Raw genomic sequence first — 19,020 nt, forward strand, 5'->3', positions numbered from 1 at the left:
GTAATATTTTGACATAAACTTTGAAAAAATTTAACCAGCGGCGCACTATCAAGGTTAGTAGTCACTTTTATCTCCTTATTTTTTACGCCACTGGAGCAAATTATATTTTAATTTTCTTTCAACCCTTAACCTCAGACATGAATTTGATTGACATTACAACAGACAGGAGTCAAATTGACTCTTTGTATTTTAAATGGTTTTTTTTTAGAATTAATATGAAACACTTGAAGATTTATGTAATTAAAAATTATTTTCAAGTTTAAAACCGTTTATTATAAAAATCATAATTATAAAAAACAAATAAAAAACACATTCTAAGAAAATGAGTAAATAATTATTTTAAAATTTAAAAACGTTTAAAACAAAACAAATTTATTCTAAAAAAAGATTAAAAAAATATATTTAAATGCATGTTGAACATATAGGAGATGAACATTGTAGGCATACTGGACGCCTGCATCTAGAGCATAATGTAGAAGTTTTCCTTTTTAGTTTCTTGGGGCAAATTGAACAGTATTTTCTAATGGCGAGTTTACCTACTGGTTCTATTGGTTGCTCTTCTTTTCTTCCCAAAATGTTTCTAATAGCCACTTTTATTTCCTGTCTTACACGTGAATTACTCTGTCTTCTCTCTTATTCTTCAGTGATAAGCTGCTTTCCAAGATTTTTCATAAACTCCAGTCTTGTATATTTTCTTTCAATTTTGGTACTTTTAAAAAGAATATATGCATTTGCTGCACATATATCTAATATTCTAAAGAAAATTGCCATAGGCCATCTTTGCGTTCTACGGCCAGTAGAATATAAAGCACATTTTTGATCTAGACTGTCAACGCCAGACTTCGTAGTATTATAGAAGTGAATCATTTCGGGTTTGTCGACATCAGGATCTTGAGCTACGGTTTGAGTTTTTTTGGTACATGTGATAACAAAGTGACATTTTCCGAAAAACCATAAAGGGAACTTCCAATTTGTCTCGTCCTATTAGGCTGAAACTCGGAAGGTATTTCCGATTTATTTTTTTTTTTTCATAGTACCGACGTATGTCAAGTTTTTGGTCTTCAAAACATTAACCAATTCGATGGATGAAAACCAGTTATCAGCCGTTATGTTTCTATTGCTTCCTTGAATAGGTATTGATACACGTAGTACTGCTTGTGTTGGAATCAACAATTTTTTTTCAGTTTCAGTAAGCGTATTCCCATCAGTTTTTTCCCACAATACAGATATCCGTTATAAAAATAATTATTTCTTGAATCAGTTAGTGCCATTAGTTTCAGGCCATATTTGCATGGTTTCTGAGGTATATACATTTTAAATTTGGATCTTCCTCTAAAACTTATAAGCATCCACACAAGCCAAATGTCCTATAGTGTAAGCAGCTTGACAATTTGCAACAAATTTCTCAAATATTGCAGAAATAGGTGCTAGCGGATCATTCTCCTTTCGTTGTTGTCTGGTTTCTGAATCATCAAATCTAAGGCATTGTAATAAAATAGCAAATCGATTTTTGTTCATAACACAGCGAAAAATATCTCTGCCTATCCCATCCGTTGAAAACAACGAAGTGATATTCTCGTCATTTGATTTGAAAGCTGCAGTATATATAAGTAACCCTAAAAAGGCATTTAGTTCAATCATGTCCAAGTCACGTAAATCCGATTTTGTGGGATCCTTATATAAATCTCTCATAAAACGTATAGAAGGCACGTCCAACTTACTAATGGCGTCTTAGACCAATGAAATTTAGATTCTCCTTTTTTTCCTTTACCATAAAAATATTTATTTTTGTCTTCCGTTTCTAAATTTTCATCACATTGTTCATCTTCCTCCAAATATTCACTTTCTTCTTGATCAGTATCACTGTTATGATCACTAAGGATGTATTCAGAATCACTGACATCACTATCATTGTTGTGATCCGTCTCAACTTCATCACACCACCTTGTTAGGGTTTCCTCAAAATCTCTGTCAGTTACTCGAACCCTTTTTCTGGATGGTTCCGAACAAGAATCCATATTTCTATAAAAAATGATAGAATATAGAATCCCTATACAATAAATTCTTCAAAAATATTAAAAATATTTTATTATTTACCTTGTAAACTCACCGGTTTATATATTAAATATTTATCACAACAGACGGGAGTCAATTAGACTCCAAAGATGCGCGCAAAACTTTAAAACCAAATAACGTAAACAAAACAATGTTGTTGATCACTTCAAGCTTTCAAGCGTATTTACTGAAGAATATTAGATTCGAGGGTACCTCGAAGCTTGAGCGCTGATGCGCGCGCAAACAAAAAATATTTTGATTATAAATTGCACATGGAGTCAATTTGACTCCTGACTGTGGTTAAGGGTTAAATTGTCTGATTATTTTGGAAATTATTATTTACAATTGGGGCTCCAGGCAAAAATCCTTCCAAAAAATTTTTCACGCATTTGGGGTTGTTTCCGAGGGTACAAATAGTAAATTTAAGGCGGGGAAGACATTATTTCCATTATTTTAAACACTAAATGGTACAAGAATTTCTTTAAAATCGTTGATCATACATTTCAGAGGCCAGGGGGAGGAATGTTTATGATTTGGTTAACGTTTACTCGTCTCTCCCCCCTTCGGCCACGCTCTTATTTCATTACAACTTTGATGTACATAAACAGGTGATATAAACGATGAATTATTAATAGCATGACTAGCAAGAGGGAAGATGCGAGAGAAAAAATAATTTTGTAATTATTCAAAATTTTTATGCTCTTTTAACAGAACCCCCCCACCGCCGCACCTTCCATCCTCCTTGTCATTTATTATTCGAATTTAAGCTATACCTATACTTAAAAAGGTTTTTTTTCGATGAAACCCTACCTAATGAAATAGTTTCCAGGTTGTGAAAAATTTTTTGGAGCGATTTTTGCCTGGAGCTCCAATTCTAAATTATTACCATTATTTGTAGTTGAAAAACTAATAATCTTTTATGGAGCTAAAATGAACGGTGTATTGTATAAATTTGCCTCTAAACAAAAATGTATTACAATAATAACAAACTTGGCAATGAAAATAAAAATATGAAATTTAAGAAACACTGTATTACAACAATAACAAAATTGACAAAGTAACAGTAGTTGTTCAATTTATACGCGATTATACGCGAGAATATAGAAACATCCTGTATATACACTGCCATTCAAAAATATTTGGTCATCTCTGTTATAATAGCTATTTATGATATTAATGTTAAAATTAACATTTTTAACTATTGAAAAAGTGCGAAATATGCGAAAAGTCACCAGTCCTGAAAACTTACGGATACTAAAATTTTTAATAAAAAATAAAAGTTGACACTTTGGGGAGAGGAAGGTCTCGTAAAATATCATGTAATTTTTTTCAGTAAAAAAAAGTATAATTACGAGAAAATAGTGTTAAATTAAATAAAACATGTAAATTTATAATACGTTATAAATGATCTAATTTAATAACGTGAGAATGACTAAAAAAGCATATGACAGCGTACCGCAAACAAAACTATGGGATGCCTTGGAAAGAACAAATATAAATGCGGCCCTAATAAAAGCAGTACAAAAGCTTTATGAAAACAGTAAATCACAAGTAAAAATAGGAAACAAGGTCTCAAAAGGATTCTCCATCAATAAGGGGTTAAAACAAGGATGCTGTCTGTCGCCCACACTCTTCAAGATATACCTGGAACACGCACTAGCACACTGGAAAAGGAAATGTAAGAACATGGGCATCCCACTAATCGATTCCACACTATATACCCTGTGTTTTGCAGATGACCAAATAATCTTGGCACAGGACTACGAAGACTTAGAATATATGACAAGAAAGCTAGTAGAGGAATACAGGAAATGGGGTCTAGAAGTAAATTTTAGTAAAACGGAATATATGTGTATTGGAGGAGAACAACAAAATTTAATACTTGAAGAAGCACAACAAAAAATAAGTCATTGTACAAAATACAAATACCTAGATGATCATCACTAATGATGGAAGATTAGATGAAGCAATCGCACAAAGAAATAACCAAGGATGACAAGCAATAAGACAACTAAATAGTGTATTGTGGGACAAACAAATATCCAAGGAAAACAAACATCGAATATACAATAGCATAATAAAAAGTATAACAACATATAGTAGCGAAATCTGGCCTCTAAAAGAAAAAACAGTCAAAATGCTTGAAGCCACAGAAATGGATTATTGGAGACGCGCGGCAGGAATATCAAGACTGGAAAAAATAAGAAACGACAGAATCAGGGAGATCATGAAAGTGCAACATACGATTACGGAAGACATTAGGGTGAATCAGTTAAGATGGTACGCACATGTCCAAAGAATGCCTGAAGACCGCATACCCAAACAAATTTTAAATTGGGCACCACAAGGAAGAAGAAAGAGAGGAAGACCAAGATTAAACTGGAGAGAAGGTATCGAGAAGGATATTCGAGAGAGAGGATTGGAAGAAGATCTTTGGGAATATCGAGAAAAATGAAAACTGGGAATCGGAAGACGGCGAAGAACGTTTTAACCCGATTAATATATATATATATATATATATATATATATATATATATATATATATATATATATATATATATATAGAATGACTAATCAGGACCAGGTTGAAAGAGCAGATTATTATACTGAAATTCATACGGACATGTTGATTCCAATAATCACACTTGAGACCGTGCACGAGTCTCCTTGAACTGAATTCGAATAAATATACTTTTGTGAATCTTAGGCTACCTTAATACTAGGATGCTGGCAGGTTAGTGGGGCATTAAATCAAATGGGAGCGATTAGACTAGGGATGCCAGCATCAGATGCTAAAACAGCCACCCCGACGGGCCATTGTTTCACGTGCCGTGTGGCACCGTCTTGTTGTGACCACATGTCAGGCATGTCCAATTCTTCCATTTTAGGCAAAAAAAATCGTCAATCATCACACGGTAGCGCTAGCCATTCACAGTAACGTTCCAGCCATCGTCGCTTTTGAAGAAGTACGGCCCGATGATGCCACCGGCCATAACCCACACCAAACAGTGACTTTTTCGGGATGCATTGGTAGCTCTTCCAATGCTTCTGGCTGGTCTTCATTCCCGATGCGGCAATTTTGCTTGTTGACGTATCCATCCAACCAGAAACGAGCTTCGTCACTGAATACAATTTTTCTCCCTCAAACTTTGCCAGCGCCCATTTACCAAATGTTAGACGTTGTGGGAGATCGTGTGGCTTCAATTCTTGCACCAGCCGTATCTTATAAGGTTTTAGACCCAAATCTTTTCGCAAAATTTTCCATGTAAAGGAGTAACAGATGCTCAATTGCTAAGAATCGACATTTCACGGTCATCAGTAACACAGCCGCAATATTTTCTTCGGTCCTTACTGTACGTTTGCGTGTTAATGTTTTAATGTCCAATAGTGTAAACTGAATAGTTCCCTCAGAAGGCCGACCAAACTACCCTTAAATTGGAAGAAGTCACTCTCTTAAACGAGCCTGAATTTTGATAGTAAAATTCAATAATTTGCAAGCGTTGTTCGTTCGTAGGTCAATTCATGATTAAATTATAAACCAAATTGAACAGTGACACAAGACACGATTCACGCGTGATCTCTCAACAACAGTCTTGCCAAAAAGATACCAGCAAAAAAATCACTCTTTATCAAGATGCCAACAGTATGAGGAAGAAATCGAAGAATCAGGAGAGAAATGATAATTTGAAAGATAATGATGTAGATGATTATTGATAAATAAACTTGAATTAAATATAACTTTTATATCAACCTTCATTTATTTATATGATCAACTCAAATGAAAATTTTCCTGTATATCCTTTTGCTATACGTAAGGAAGAGGCCAGAGGTAGAAGAAAGACTCTAAAAGAAATGTCTTCAAGTAAGTAAAATTTACAACAATTTATAATCACGCATACCAAGATAATTATAAATAAATTTTAATGAATAAATTTTATACCCTATCACACCATTGAAATAGGTATGCTTGACTTTTCTTTCTAAAAATGGTTGGTTGGCCAAATTTTTTCTTTATGAACATAATATTTCCTTGATGACGGAAAAAAAATTATGGAAATGTAATGATGTATTTAGAATATTTCCGGCCAATCAAAGACACGCAGAACAAACAAATTTTATTCGTATAAGTGTTAACTTTTATTTCTTGTAAAAAAAATTTTAGTAATCACAGAGCTTTCAGAATTGCTGGCTCCTGGACTAAAATAACGATAATTTTTTTGTATAACTTAAATATTTTAATGTCTCTTGTCTGTTTATTATTTTTTGACATGTTAACAATAATAACGATCACATTTTCTGTGAACAGACCATATTAGAAGACTCTTTATTTAGTACCAACAAACAATATCATTTACAGTTATTGCTTTCTAAAAAATGACAAATAGTAATGATGCACCATGTATTCCTGTTAATATTGAAGAAGACATTTGAATTACCAAAAGCGTTGTAGAATAACATAAGTCGAAGGAGACTTCAGTGAACACGACAATATCGAAACAATTTATGGAGTTTTGTCAAGTACGAAATTACGAAATGTCTAAAATTATTCCATTACAAAAAGTAGCAGATGTAGGAGGTTTGACTAATAAATAACGAGACAGCGCTTCTAGAGGGCGCCCTAGACAGGTGGGGTCAAAAACGAGTAGGGCGTTTGGTATCTAGATAATATCTTGTCTATGCATGTCCCAAAACACGTTTCCATCACTATTACAGTACTTGTGAAGCAAAGATCAATCTCAAATTTCTCGTTAAATTGAAAAAACTCCGACTGAGTGCTATAAATTGTTGCAAGAGACCTATGGGGGCAATTTTCTATATCGCGCACGTGTTTTTGAGAGGTGTAAGCGCTTTAGTGAGGGGCCAAGAGAGCCCAGGTCATCCTATGACTGTTTCAACTCCGGAAAGAGTGACCAAAACCACCAAATTGTGCGTCCAGATCGTCGAATGAGCATCCGGATGAATGTCGAGGTTGTAAACGCCGATAAAGAAACTTCTAGACGCCTACAAATCGCATTTTTTCCCAAAAATTTTGGAGCTGTCAGTAGCAAGGACGATGGGATTCTTGCTGTTCAGTAAACTCCAGGGTCATTGGATTTACACGTAAGACCGTAGACTAGTAAAGCGTGATTAAATAAACAAAATCTGTACATTATTTTTTATATAGAGGCAGAATTTTTGTTAAATGGTTAGAAGTTGATTAAAAACACTCTCAGCACTTATTAGCAATCCAAAGGTTATAATAAAAACATTTAATACCCCATGCCAGTGGGAAGAAATATGCACTGGATCATCAAAATCTTCTATAATAACTGAAGGCACGAATCTTTCCATGACTAACTGATTCCATTAGATAACAGAAACCTGGTACAAGTAAAGGAAGACGCTATTGTTAAATTATATTAAATTAACTTACTGCTCCTACATAGAAATGTGCAGGTCGAGTTGCTTTACGTAAACCTTGATACCCATGTTCTAGTTCTGTATAAGACATGATTACGGGAAAACATGCCTACATATCCTACAAAATATTTAATTTAAATACTGAAAATTATTTATAAAAAAAAACCTTACCTAATGTTGAACCAGTTATCGAGCAGGTCTACAAATATTGATTATAGTGACACTATTTTTAAATATGTAATAAAACTGAACAAATAATAAAATGTGGAGAATTTGATTTTACATTTTTAATTATTTATCCATTACATAAAATACAAAATACTGTATTTCTTGGCACTAGGGCCCCAACACTATAATTGTATTTTCATGGCAGGCAACCCTTTTAACATATTACTTTAACCATCGAACTATAACCATAGATAAACCACGTCCTGACTATTGTAGTCGAGACATGTTCTGACGATTCAATAACTATCACTACCCTACAAATTAGAAGTTCAAACGAAAGGTTTGTTCCAGTAGTATGCTCTGATCATATTTCGAACTTTGGTGCACAACGCATGACTTGAAAATTCATATTTGTAATACTCCTATATGGACAGTTGTTATGGGTGCCTACGTTATGGTGCCGACATTTTCTTTCTCGTTCGAGACACTTTATCTATACTGCGCATGCTTAAGAATGCGCAGAACCAAGTTGAAACCTCGGAGAACAGAGAAATCGTTGTCATTTTGTCTTCCTTAGTCGGAACAGCTTTCACTTACAGAAACTATCCATATAGAAGTATTACATATATATGAAAATTTGCTCTCATTTGAGGTTTAAGCAGCACGTTACAAAAGGTTTCGCGCGCGCACGTTATAAGGTTTTTCGGATGAGTTTTCCGGCACTTTCGATCACTTCTCACGAGGGTTTTTCGGCCTGCAAAACTTCTTGCGCAGTTACCCTGCTCTCATTTGAGGTTTAAGCGGCACGTTACAAAAGGTTTCGCGCGCGCACGTTATGAGGTTTTTCAGCCAATAATATTGAATGAATCCATAATTTTCCTAATAAATATTTTAAAGAGACCCTTATTCACGGAACAGGCAGGAAATTATATTCTTTGTTCACAACAACAACAACAACAAGAATGTGGAATTTAACTGCTAAATTAAATAACCATATATATAAACATGTCTGCATCAAATATTTTTGTAATCAAAATAAAACTTTGTAACAGGTATACAGCATACATTTGCTGCATTCCATTAAGCGTTCACGGCGCCTGAAATACTCTTTTGGGCGTTTCACATAGCGACCAAGATCGTTGTGGTCGCGGCGAGAACGTCACTCATGACGTCATAAGTTTCGTTCACGTCGACTGTTATCATGAGGTGGGTCGAGGTCAGCGTTGAAAGATTTAGCGGAATTTTCAAAATTGAAGCAACGCAGGTTGCAACTGTGAGAATATATCTAATTATTTGATGCGGTATGGGATATTTTAAGTACTTTTAAAGCTGTCAATTACTTAACCAGTCCACTAAAAAATTCGATGACTTACAAATTGTAAAATAACTTTATTTTTTCTGTTTTGCCATTCGTTAATACACTCAAAACGTCTCGTAGGTCAGTCCACTTGGGTTTACTATTATAACGCTCAGTACCAAGTGGAACGGGAAAGATCGTGGTCGTGAACGTAATTATCGTGAGTGCTTAGTGGAACGCACTCATTATACTTGACATTATCTTGATTCCAACTTGACGTCACATTGTGCGAGACAGATAGCGCGTACCTGAGCATAGGTATACCGTGGTTTATATGTATCGTGCGGCGTGTTATTTAGATCTTTACGGGACATAAAGCAAAAAACCATAATAGGGATATACGCCTGTATTTGATTGCTTTCTAATTATTTTTTCAATTGCCTCTAAAATCTAGTTAAGACACTGCTAGCAATTTAAATTATTTATTATAAGATTGTTACAAAGGTCTGTGAAAATAATTGTTGAAAGATCAGTGTGCTAGGTTTAGGTAATTATGATACACTTTAAGAGTGTGGCATTAAATCCATAGGATCCTGCTAAATCTTTTGTAAGTTGTGTTTCATGACTTGACAAATTCATTGTTACGATTTTTAACTATAGTAATTAGTCAGGTCTCTTAGAATTCAAAAATTACTATTAGTAACTTTAGATATGTGATTATGTATATATAACAAATAGGAAATATGGAGAGGTTAATTACGTGCTTAAAGACGACTTTAACTAAAGTCTACTTCAAGTAAAACCGACTTTGAAGAGTTAATTGACGAAGTTTAGATACGAGGAATCCGAAAGGTATAGAATTTTTTACATTATTCATGTACACAATATTGCTGTGTTGAAAAATTTCCTTACGCTTTAATTTAATTCCATGTTTCTCAAAATATTTTTTAGAACTGTTAATAGCAACTCGTTTAAGTATTTAAACGAGTACTTCTTGAAAAGTAGCGCGCCCTACCAACGATTTATTTCTCCCCCAAATTGATGCTATTCAATCAACATTACGTTCGGATTCCTTTCCTTGTATGTATACTTTGAGAGTAAATTATGAAGGAACAAGAGGTCCTTTTCAGCGTGACGGCACACATAGGGAAAAATGGAAATCATTTGTGCCAAAATCGTAAATCTCAGGATCGGCTTGACTTAGGAATTTGAAATTTTTACAGCAGATAGCTTATGTAAATAGGAATACGAGAAAAATACTCCAATTACTTCAAGGTCATGTTATGACCTTAAAAAAATTGACAAAGTTCAACATTTTTTGAAAATTTTTGGTTTTTGTCCTGAAATTTTATTATTATGTTACTAAACCCATAAGTTATTTACATATTTGGAAAGCTGACGGAATTACGATTCTAAATCCATAATTTAAAATTTTTTTTAATTTTTAGATCCTACGCAATAATTGTCCAAACTTGGCTTTGCAAAGTTGTTATATTTTTCCTAATCTTTAAATTTATACCCCTTGTATATGCCCTACCCCCCTTTTAGAGTAAACTTGGATTGATGAAAAAGTTTATAAAGGCTATGGATAAAGAGAGGGATTGATTCAAATACCTTAGAGAACTCTTTCCCCAGTTGAGTGATATGCCAAATTAAAAGAAGGTAGAAAAAAGAAGTTGTTATATTTTTTGATATTATGAGACAAAATTTTGTTTAAAATATCATGTAAAACATGCTTTCGATGTATTTTTTGCCGCGGAACATGATGGCGCTATCAGTTGTGCCATAGAACATACCTAAAAAGCGCTAAATGTAAAAAAGTAGATTTGCATAGGGTTTTTCGGCTCTATTTTTTCTAGGTACATACAAAGTTGAAAAGGTATATTATAAAACAAATAACCAAAAAAAAACGGCAGTTTTAACAAAAAAGATGAAGAGAGAAAGCAAATGGCTTCCACTTTGGAGCCATTATCAAGAGAAGGGTGGGAATAGGGTGGTTATTCGTTCATTGGTAAGAAGCGATTCGATTCCGTAGCCTCAAAGATCCGTCAAAGACAAAATATCCAATGAACACCATGGAGTGTATGAAAATCCCCTGCTCAGATTGCCCGCGTTCTTATTTTGGCCAGACAAATCGACGTATTTCCGTCAGAGCCAAGGAACACTTGTTGTCTGTTACCAATTCCGATATTTCCTTCATCTTTGCCCAACATCGTTTCTATACCGGACTCACAATCGATTTCAATATAACCAAAAATATCGCCCCACTCCGCTCCTTCAAGTCCAGGTTGTTTGAGAAGCTATCGAAATGGAGAAACGTCCAAACTGATTGCCGGCAACTTGGTAACACCTTCTTCATCCACCTCGCTCCAATACCACTCCAACCAACAACAAGATTTTCTCTAAAACCCCCCGAGAAACCGATCTCCACACATTTATTATCCCTCCCCCCCTCCGCGTCAATGGTATACTTCCCACGCGCGCCAAAACTCCAAAATCCGCTAATAGGTTCCCTATAATTACAGGATACAGTTAGCTCACGATCAGCAGTGAGTTTATTAATGTCAACAGTGTTCTTGATGGTAAGCATATTATTCTCTATTTTAATCATTTTATATTTTTTGTTCCAGCTTTTCATTTCTTCGGTGAAATTCCAAGGAGTAGGAAGATTGAGGCCTTGGAATCAACCAGGAAAAAGGGGTGATTCGTTGCGTGAAATAGGCAAATTGAGACCACGGAATCGGATCACTTTTTACCAATGAACGAATAACCACCCTATCCCCACCTTTCTCTTGATAATGGCTCCAAAGTGGGAGCCGAAACGTCGAGAATTTTGAAAATGAAAATCATGGGAGTTGAATATCTTTTATTTTTTTATATTTTCTCAAAATTTGTTTATGCATTGTTATTGCAATACTGCCGTTGCAGTAATTATATGCAACCGAATTCTATAACTTTAATTGCCATATCTACTCCTCCATACTGCCGTTCCACAGTATTACGAGATCTAATTAGGTTGATAAGTTTTGAGTTATGAGGTATGGTTCCACTCTATAACCACAATAAAACGTAGCGATCATATCTACCAGGTACAAACTGTTTTTTTAATGTAGAATTTTTGAAAATGGTCTGGTCATGACAAGAGTCAGGCAATCCAACAACTATGATCCTAATCTTTAAATTTGTATCAGAAACTGTTTGCATATTTTAGATGAAAAAACCTTTCCTTAATCGAAAGATTTCTTCATCATTTCCACCAAGCGAATGTATTTTTATTAGTGTAGTCCATAGTACCAATCACTCTTTGAAATCTAAAAATATGGTAAAACTTATCTCTAGAAATATTTCTTGTTGATTGCGGGGCTTATAGATGTACTCTAGCAGTGGAGAAGAAATTGCTAGTGAAACTCGTTTAACAATTCGGCATGCGGAAGCTTTAGATACATACTTCTACAAAATCTACTGAAATCAATAAATTACACGTTGCATAAGATCGTAGGGTCAGTAAAAGTTGACACATTTGTTGTATACTTCCTCCGTTATAAAAAAATACAGTATATATTTCTTATTACCAAAAAAACCACCGGCTTGTAGGCTGTGCTGAATGCGATGCAATAATCTGTTTATTTCCTTTTGCATGGAATCTCAGATAATTTGAATTCATTTGAGTGTAGCTCATTTAAAACTACGTCCGATTTAATTTTACTCAAATCAGGTGATTTGAGATATTTACCTCCCCCCTTACCGATTCAGTACCAACCTTTGTTTTACGAAAATAACTCAATTTAGCTCATTTGACTGAAAAATTTGAGCTTAGATTTACTTGTTTTTTGGTTAGTGCCTAGTGGTTAGAATATATTTTTATTTCACTTTTGTATTGACAAGTGAAATTTAGGTTAGAATACAATTAGGCAATTCAAGAATATGTTGATACGTCAAAATGACGACCGTATGATATTACTTTTCTTGAGTTTTTCCGGTAATTCGGTTGTTATGTATTATTTCATGTTATGGTCTTAAGAGAATTTCATAGATACTTTTTAGACCTGTTTCGGTGAAATTAATATAACGGAATATAAGTATTTTTGCAATAAGCTTTCAAGCAATTCTCAATATTTAGTATTTATTAAACATGAGTGAGTACTTTTTAAGGATTTGCTTTTTATACTATATGTATTTATCGCTTACTACACTAAGCACAGCACTGCATAGTAAAAAAAGTTACATTTCCGAATGTTCATTTAGTATTTTGTGAAGTACCTAGCAGAAGAAACCACTTCGCAATAAAACTGGGAATAATAACTTCCCCAATAAGACTTATCGCAAAAACATTTGCTTACTCCACTGCGGCCATTTTATAATAGGCTTCAGCTGATTTTGACAATTCATTACATTGCTTAATGAGCTGAATGATGTATCAATCTGTCATTCCATTCCCCTGCATTCCATTTGACCCACCATAAAAAAATGAAAACAGGTGCTCTGATAACAATTAGCTCAATTATATATAAATGAGATCATTTGCAAAAAGAATTGTGTATAGTGGAAAGGATCCTATCACATGGCATAAACCTGATTACTTCTTTCAGTTTCCGAACGATAGTGAATGGGATCTGGATTACTTTTCGAATATTCAGATCATGATCGGTTTGGCCTGATCATAGAAAACCACATAATGACTCATACGACATATGTCAGTTGAAAGGGAGGTTCAAGTTGTTTTTTCAACTTGATTTATAAATTAAATGAAAAATGTCTGCTAATCAAGGTACGTTGAATGAACTATTGTTTAAACGACATAATTACATGTATTAAATTTTAGAAAATCGTCCTGAACTTTACGAAGAAGTAAAACTGTACCATAACGCCAGAGAAAGGGAAAAGTAAGTTCCCAGTTTTGATATTATTTCTAAGCTGATAATAAATTTTTTAGGTATGACAATTTAGCAGATCTCTATGCCGTGATAAATACTTTACAACACTTGGAAAAAGCTTATATTAGAGATTGTGTGGTCGCCAAAGAATATACAGGTGCCTGTAGTAAATTATTAGTTCAATATAAGGCAGCTTTTCGACAAGTTAAGAGTGATGAATTTCCAACTCCTGATGCCTTCGTTAAGAAATACAGGGTAAGTGGATAAACGTTTAAATTTGTATATGAATTGATGCCATTATCAAACCAGTAGAACCAAACCTGTTTAATGAAACATTTTGTTCAAAATATCAGCTATTTGTACTTGATAAACTATATTATTTTATTTGGCGGAAAATTTTGTATTTTGTCGTAATTGAGTGAATAACATCGAATTTTCTTGCTTTATGGTGTTGCAAACATTTTAAATAAAAAGTATGAATAGAAATATAAAGTTAAACTCAGGTTTAACTACTAATTAGTAATGGATAAAAACATAAGTTTAATGTCACATAACCAAATGCTTTAAAACACCCTAACAATTATCTATAATAAGATACCACTTCAAATTTCAATATTATATTCCTATTAAAAATTATATTTTATTGAGGAGTTTACTTCATTCCTGAGGAAATTTGTTCCAAGATGTGCAAATATTTTTGGTTGTTTTTTGGAGGCAAATAGTTCTCCATTTAAAATGTAAATGCATCATTAATATATCAGCCTTACTTGAATCTTCTATTTACCATATATTACACGAAGTAGGTAGATATGTATATCAGAAACCATATACAGTTGAACTGTGTTAATCCAATAAACATTACTTAAGTTGGTTACAGATCATCTGCAGTCTGGCACTGTGATGTCATAACACAATTAAAATTATACCTACATGTATAGGCAATTAGGATTACAGGGGATCATGAATTAGACAGGGACAAGATCACCAGGAGTCAAATAATTTAGTTGGCTCAAATTCTTGTTCGTTCCTTTGCAGATTGGACTAGAACTCTTATACATATACTATTTTTGATGCATTCCACTAAGCACTCATGATCATTTTAGTCCAGAGCATTATAATTGAAAGTGGTATGAATTACAAGCATTTTTAGTGTTGGTCTAAACCACATATGGGCAACCAACGGCCCGCGGGCTGGATCCGGCAATTAAAAAAATACTACACTAAACTAAGTACTTATACTTGCACAATGGTAAGCCTATTTGTTTGCTTTGTAATGAATCCATTTCAGTAATGAGGGAATTCAATATAAAGAGGCATTACTCAACTAAGCATGCTACACAGCACTCACTGACAGGACAATTAAGAACTGACAAAATCCAGAAGCTTAGAGCAAATATTGAAAAACAGCAACAAATGTTTCATAAACAAAGAACACAACTTGATAATGTTGTGAAAGCCAGTTTTATAGTTAGCTCAAAATTGGTTGGCAAAGGCATTAAAACCATTTGCCGAAGGAGAATTTATCAAGGAGTGTATGTTAGAAGTTTGCGGTGTTTTGTGTCCTGAAAAGAAAAATGAATTTGAAAAAATTAGTTTGTCAAGAACTGTTGTTCGACGTATAGAAATGATGGCTAATGATATAAAAACAACATTGACTGACCGTATGGCTGGTTTTGAATCATTTTCCATAGCATTAGACGAGAGCACCGATTTGTCTGACACAGCTCAACTGGCTATATTTATTCGAGGTATTGATAAGGAGTTCACTGTTACTAAGGAATTGCTAGCTTTACAGCCGCTAAAAGCAACCACTACAGGAGAGATAATTTTTAATGAAGTTCAAAAGGTATTCACAAGTTTTGGCCTGCCATGGTCAAAATTAATTGGAGTATGCACTGTGGTGCACCTTCTATGGTCGGCTTACGAAAAGGTTTCATCGGAAGTTTGAATGAAAAAGCAACAGAATTAAATGTGCAAAAATATGATTTTATAGTCCTTCATTGCATTATCCACCAACAGAACTTGTGTTCTAAGTCCATTCGACTCCACAATGTTATGAATGTGGTAGTAAAAACCATAAATTTTATTCGATCCCGAGGGCTTAACCATCGTCAGTTCAAGATGGTTTTGGATGAAATATCAGCTGAATATAACGACGTAACATATTATTGTGAAGTCAGATGGACGAGCAAAGGAAAAATGTTGAAACGGTTTTACGAGCTTAGAAATAAGATTGCAGACTTTATGAAAATAAAAGATAATTCACATTTGAGTGACCCAAAATGGATATGTGATTTAGCATTTCTGGTCGATCTTACAGGCTATTTGAATGATTTAAATTTGAAACTTCAAAAACAAGGACAGTTAGTAAATGATTTGTACAGCCATTTGAAAGCGTTTCAGATCAAACTACGCTTGTGGGAGTCTGCAGTCTGGTAACAGTTACCATTTCAACACGCTCTCTGCGTATGAAAATATTGCTTATGCTCAATATGCTCAAGAACTCAAGTTACTGTTGGAACAATTTTCGAACAGATTTAGCGACTTCAAAAACATGGAAGAATGTTTCAATTTATTTGCTACTCCTACAAAATGTAATGTACAAAATGCTCCAATACACTTACAAATGGAGTTAATCGAGATTCAAGAAAACTCACTCCTAAAATCCAAATTTGAAGACGTAGAGTTGTGCGATTTCTACAAAAAATACCTAGAAGAAGACAATTTTCCGCAGCTTAGAAAATTCGCAAGAAGATTGATTTCTGCGTTTGGCAGTACTTATAAATGCGAACAGTTCTTTTCATTGATGAAAGTTAATAAATCAACACATCGTACAAGACTGACTGACGATAATTTGGAAAATTCTTTACGTCTTTGTATCAGTGGAATTCATCCAAATATCGATGGATTAGTTTCCCAAATTCAAGCTCAAGTGTCTCATTGATTTCAATGTATTTAACTTTTGTAGTTTGTAACAATTGCAAATGTAACTATTTAATTATAATGTTGTACCTTTTTTTAAAATTTCATTTTGTTATTTTAATAAATACAATAATCACATTGTCAATATACACATACATGTCAATAATAAATACATAATACAATAATAACATTGTCGTATTATTTCATGTCTAATATCTATCGCAAAAAAATATTATCACTACTTTAAAATGCACTAAGTACTTTTAAACGCGGCCCGCGAACGTTTTGCACGCTAAAGTCAGCATGTCAAAGGTTGCCCATACCTGGTGTAAACAATAAAAAAAAGGCAAAACAGCAAGAGGTTATGTCACAATTAGTAATTCATAGAATTTATTAGTGGAGAGCTTAACTAATTTATATTAAAGTAGGATCAAAGTGTTTTCTGCAGCATTAGCAAGATATTTGGTGATGCGTCACAAGAATACCTCAAAACTTCTTATAATATTCCTTCACATCAAATTATGGTTGTAATCTTTGTTGCTTTGTGTTTTGGAAATTCCACTAATTCTTCCAAGGCTCACCAACAAAGAGTATTTCAGATGTTGTGCTACTACAGAGCAGAAGAGGACAATACAATAACAAGGATTAGAAAAATTCCTCCAGACATGGAATCATCTTTGGGATAAATGCATTATTAGCCAAGGGCAGTACTTTGAGGGAGATTCTTTCAAATTATATGAATTTATCATATCTGGTATCTTTTCTATTTCTTTGGAGTTTTGTGGTGTTTATTGTTAATATTTATTAAGGTCCTTCAACAAAACTTATATTTGATTATGAATATTAGTAGTGATGTTTGGGCATATTGTATCTCATAATAAATAATGTTTTGTAATTATTAATATATTATTTGCAGCTTGACTGTCCTGCAGCTTTAGAACGTATTAAAGAGGATAGACCAATTACAATAAAAGATGACAAAGGTAATACAAGTAGGTGTATTGCTGATATTGTCTCATTATTCATCACAATAATGGACAAACTGAGATTGGATATTCGTTCTATGGATAATTTACATCCCGATGTTAGAGATTTGGTGGATACCATGAATAGACTTAGCATTTTGCCATCTGATTTTGATGGAAAACAAAAAGTTGCAGAATGGTTGAATACTCTAAATGAGATGCAGGCCTCAGACGAACTTTCAGAATCTCAAATTAGGCAATTTCTTTGTGATCTTGAAAGTGCTTATGCATCATTTAATAAAGTTCTTCACAATTCAGCCTAATGATTTTATATGCATTTTATAGTAATATTTGTAAGGAACATTTTATAAAATTAATAATCTATATATTTACTAAAATGTTTGTATAGTATATCCTAGTTGCCCATTTAAATAATTTAAAATATTGTTAGATTAGTAATAAGTTCAATTAAAAATTAAGCAATATCATTGGGTATAATTTTTTGTGTAATAGTAATATTTTTATAGCTTTAAATTGAAACGGTGGTCTTACTCATCCTAATGAGGTATTTGGAGATTAGTAATCAGAGAGTTCTTCAAAGTTCAGCTTGTTACCATCCACCATCTGGTGTTATTCTTATAGTTTTATAATTGTCTGATTTTGGGAAATTGTTATCCTACTGGAACAAGTCGATGACGATTCAATCAACCCAACTTTGACAATAATGTTTTCATTCTTCTCAAATTGTCAACATTATGTCATATTTGTTGATTTTTATATTTTTTGTATGAAGACTTCTTCAGGTGACTCGGCTAGTCTGGGATGAGCTGAAAGATTGGCACATGGTTGACCAGAAAGGGTTTTTGATATTTCATTGACAATTGGGAACAAATTATCATTAGTCATTAACCATTGCGACTTGTGATATGCCTGTCACGTCCCAAATAAAACCACCTGAAGGACCATACCTCTGCAATGGCTTAATCATGCACCTTGGCACTAAAATTCAATGTTACTGGGCAAGTTTGCCCATGTTTGAACTCACATGTGTGAGTGCTGTGACGTTTGTAATTTCTTTCTCCTCAAGCACCAGAAAATTGCGGATCATCCGTGATGCCTTATATCATGAATATTGTGAATTAGATGACATATAAATCGATTTACCTTCATATTTGAAGAATCTGAATATATTTTAACTTGCTAAAATAATGGTACTATCTTGATCTCCCGTATCAGAGATTTAAGTTTTTACACTGTTTTTTGAGGACGTAGCTTTTATGAAAGTACATCAAACAGAGTATTTTGACTTCCTGGATGAAGGGTGAAAGATCCAACTTTT

At 33.7% G+C, this 19,020-nt stretch overlaps 2 protein-coding genes across 21 annotated transcripts in view; one reads left to right on the plus strand and one right to left on the minus strand.

Annotated features, from left to right (window-relative positions):
* The window catches only part of LOC130892931 (inositol hexakisphosphate and diphosphoinositol-pentakisphosphate kinase 2), a 138,576-nt gene extending 130,652 nt beyond the window's left edge, over window positions 1-7,924 (minus strand). For 14 of the 20 annotated variants that reach the window (XM_057798661.1, XM_057798671.1, XM_057798657.1 and 11 more), the window contains exons 1-2: window positions 7,627-7,924; window positions 7,469-7,573 (exon numbers count right to left, since the gene is read on the minus strand). In XM_057798661.1, the coding sequence (XP_057654644.1) occupies window positions 7,469-7,546 (78 nt within the window). In that variant the 5' untranslated portion in view covers window positions 7,547-7,573; window positions 7,627-7,924. Of the gene's footprint in view, window positions 1-7,311; window positions 7,417-7,468; window positions 7,574-7,626 lie in introns of those variants that run through there. The other 6 variants (XM_057798659.1, XM_057798660.1, XM_057798651.1 and 3 more) reach the window with 6 other exon arrangements.
* A 4,956-nt stretch (window positions 7,925-12,880) lies between these two features.
* LOC130892942 (vacuolar protein sorting-associated protein 28 homolog) lies at window positions 12,881-18,166 on the plus strand. Its single transcript, XM_057798687.1, has 5 exons — window positions 12,881-13,056; window positions 13,510-13,688; window positions 13,743-13,803; window positions 13,854-14,049; window positions 17,633-18,166. The coding sequence occupies exons 2-5, from the start codon at window positions 13,673-13,675 to the stop codon at window positions 18,002-18,004; spliced, it is 645 nt and encodes a 214-aa protein (XP_057654670.1). The 5' UTR covers window positions 12,881-13,056; window positions 13,510-13,672; the 3' UTR covers window positions 18,005-18,166.
* The last annotated feature ends 854 nt before the right edge of the window (window positions 18,167-19,020 follow it).

The sequence above is a fragment of the Diorhabda carinulata genome, chromosome 4, assembly GCF_026250575.1.
Source record: "Diorhabda carinulata isolate Delta chromosome 4, icDioCari1.1, whole genome shotgun sequence".
NCBI classification, from domain to species: domain Eukaryota; kingdom Metazoa; phylum Arthropoda; class Insecta; order Coleoptera; family Chrysomelidae; genus Diorhabda; species Diorhabda carinulata.

What these genes read in the sequence shown, in the direction of transcription:
- LOC130892942 (XM_057798687.1), top strand. An exon ending in AACGCCAGAGAAAGGGAAAA is followed by an intron (nt 13,804 to 13,853) that starts GTAAGTTCCCAG and finishes TAAATTTTTTAG; the next exon opens with GTATGACAATTTAGCAGATC. An exon ending in CCTTCGTTAAGAAATACAGG is followed by an intron (nt 14,050 to 17,632) that starts GTAAGTGGATAA and finishes TATTATTTGCAG; the next exon opens with CTTGACTGTCCTGCAGCTTT.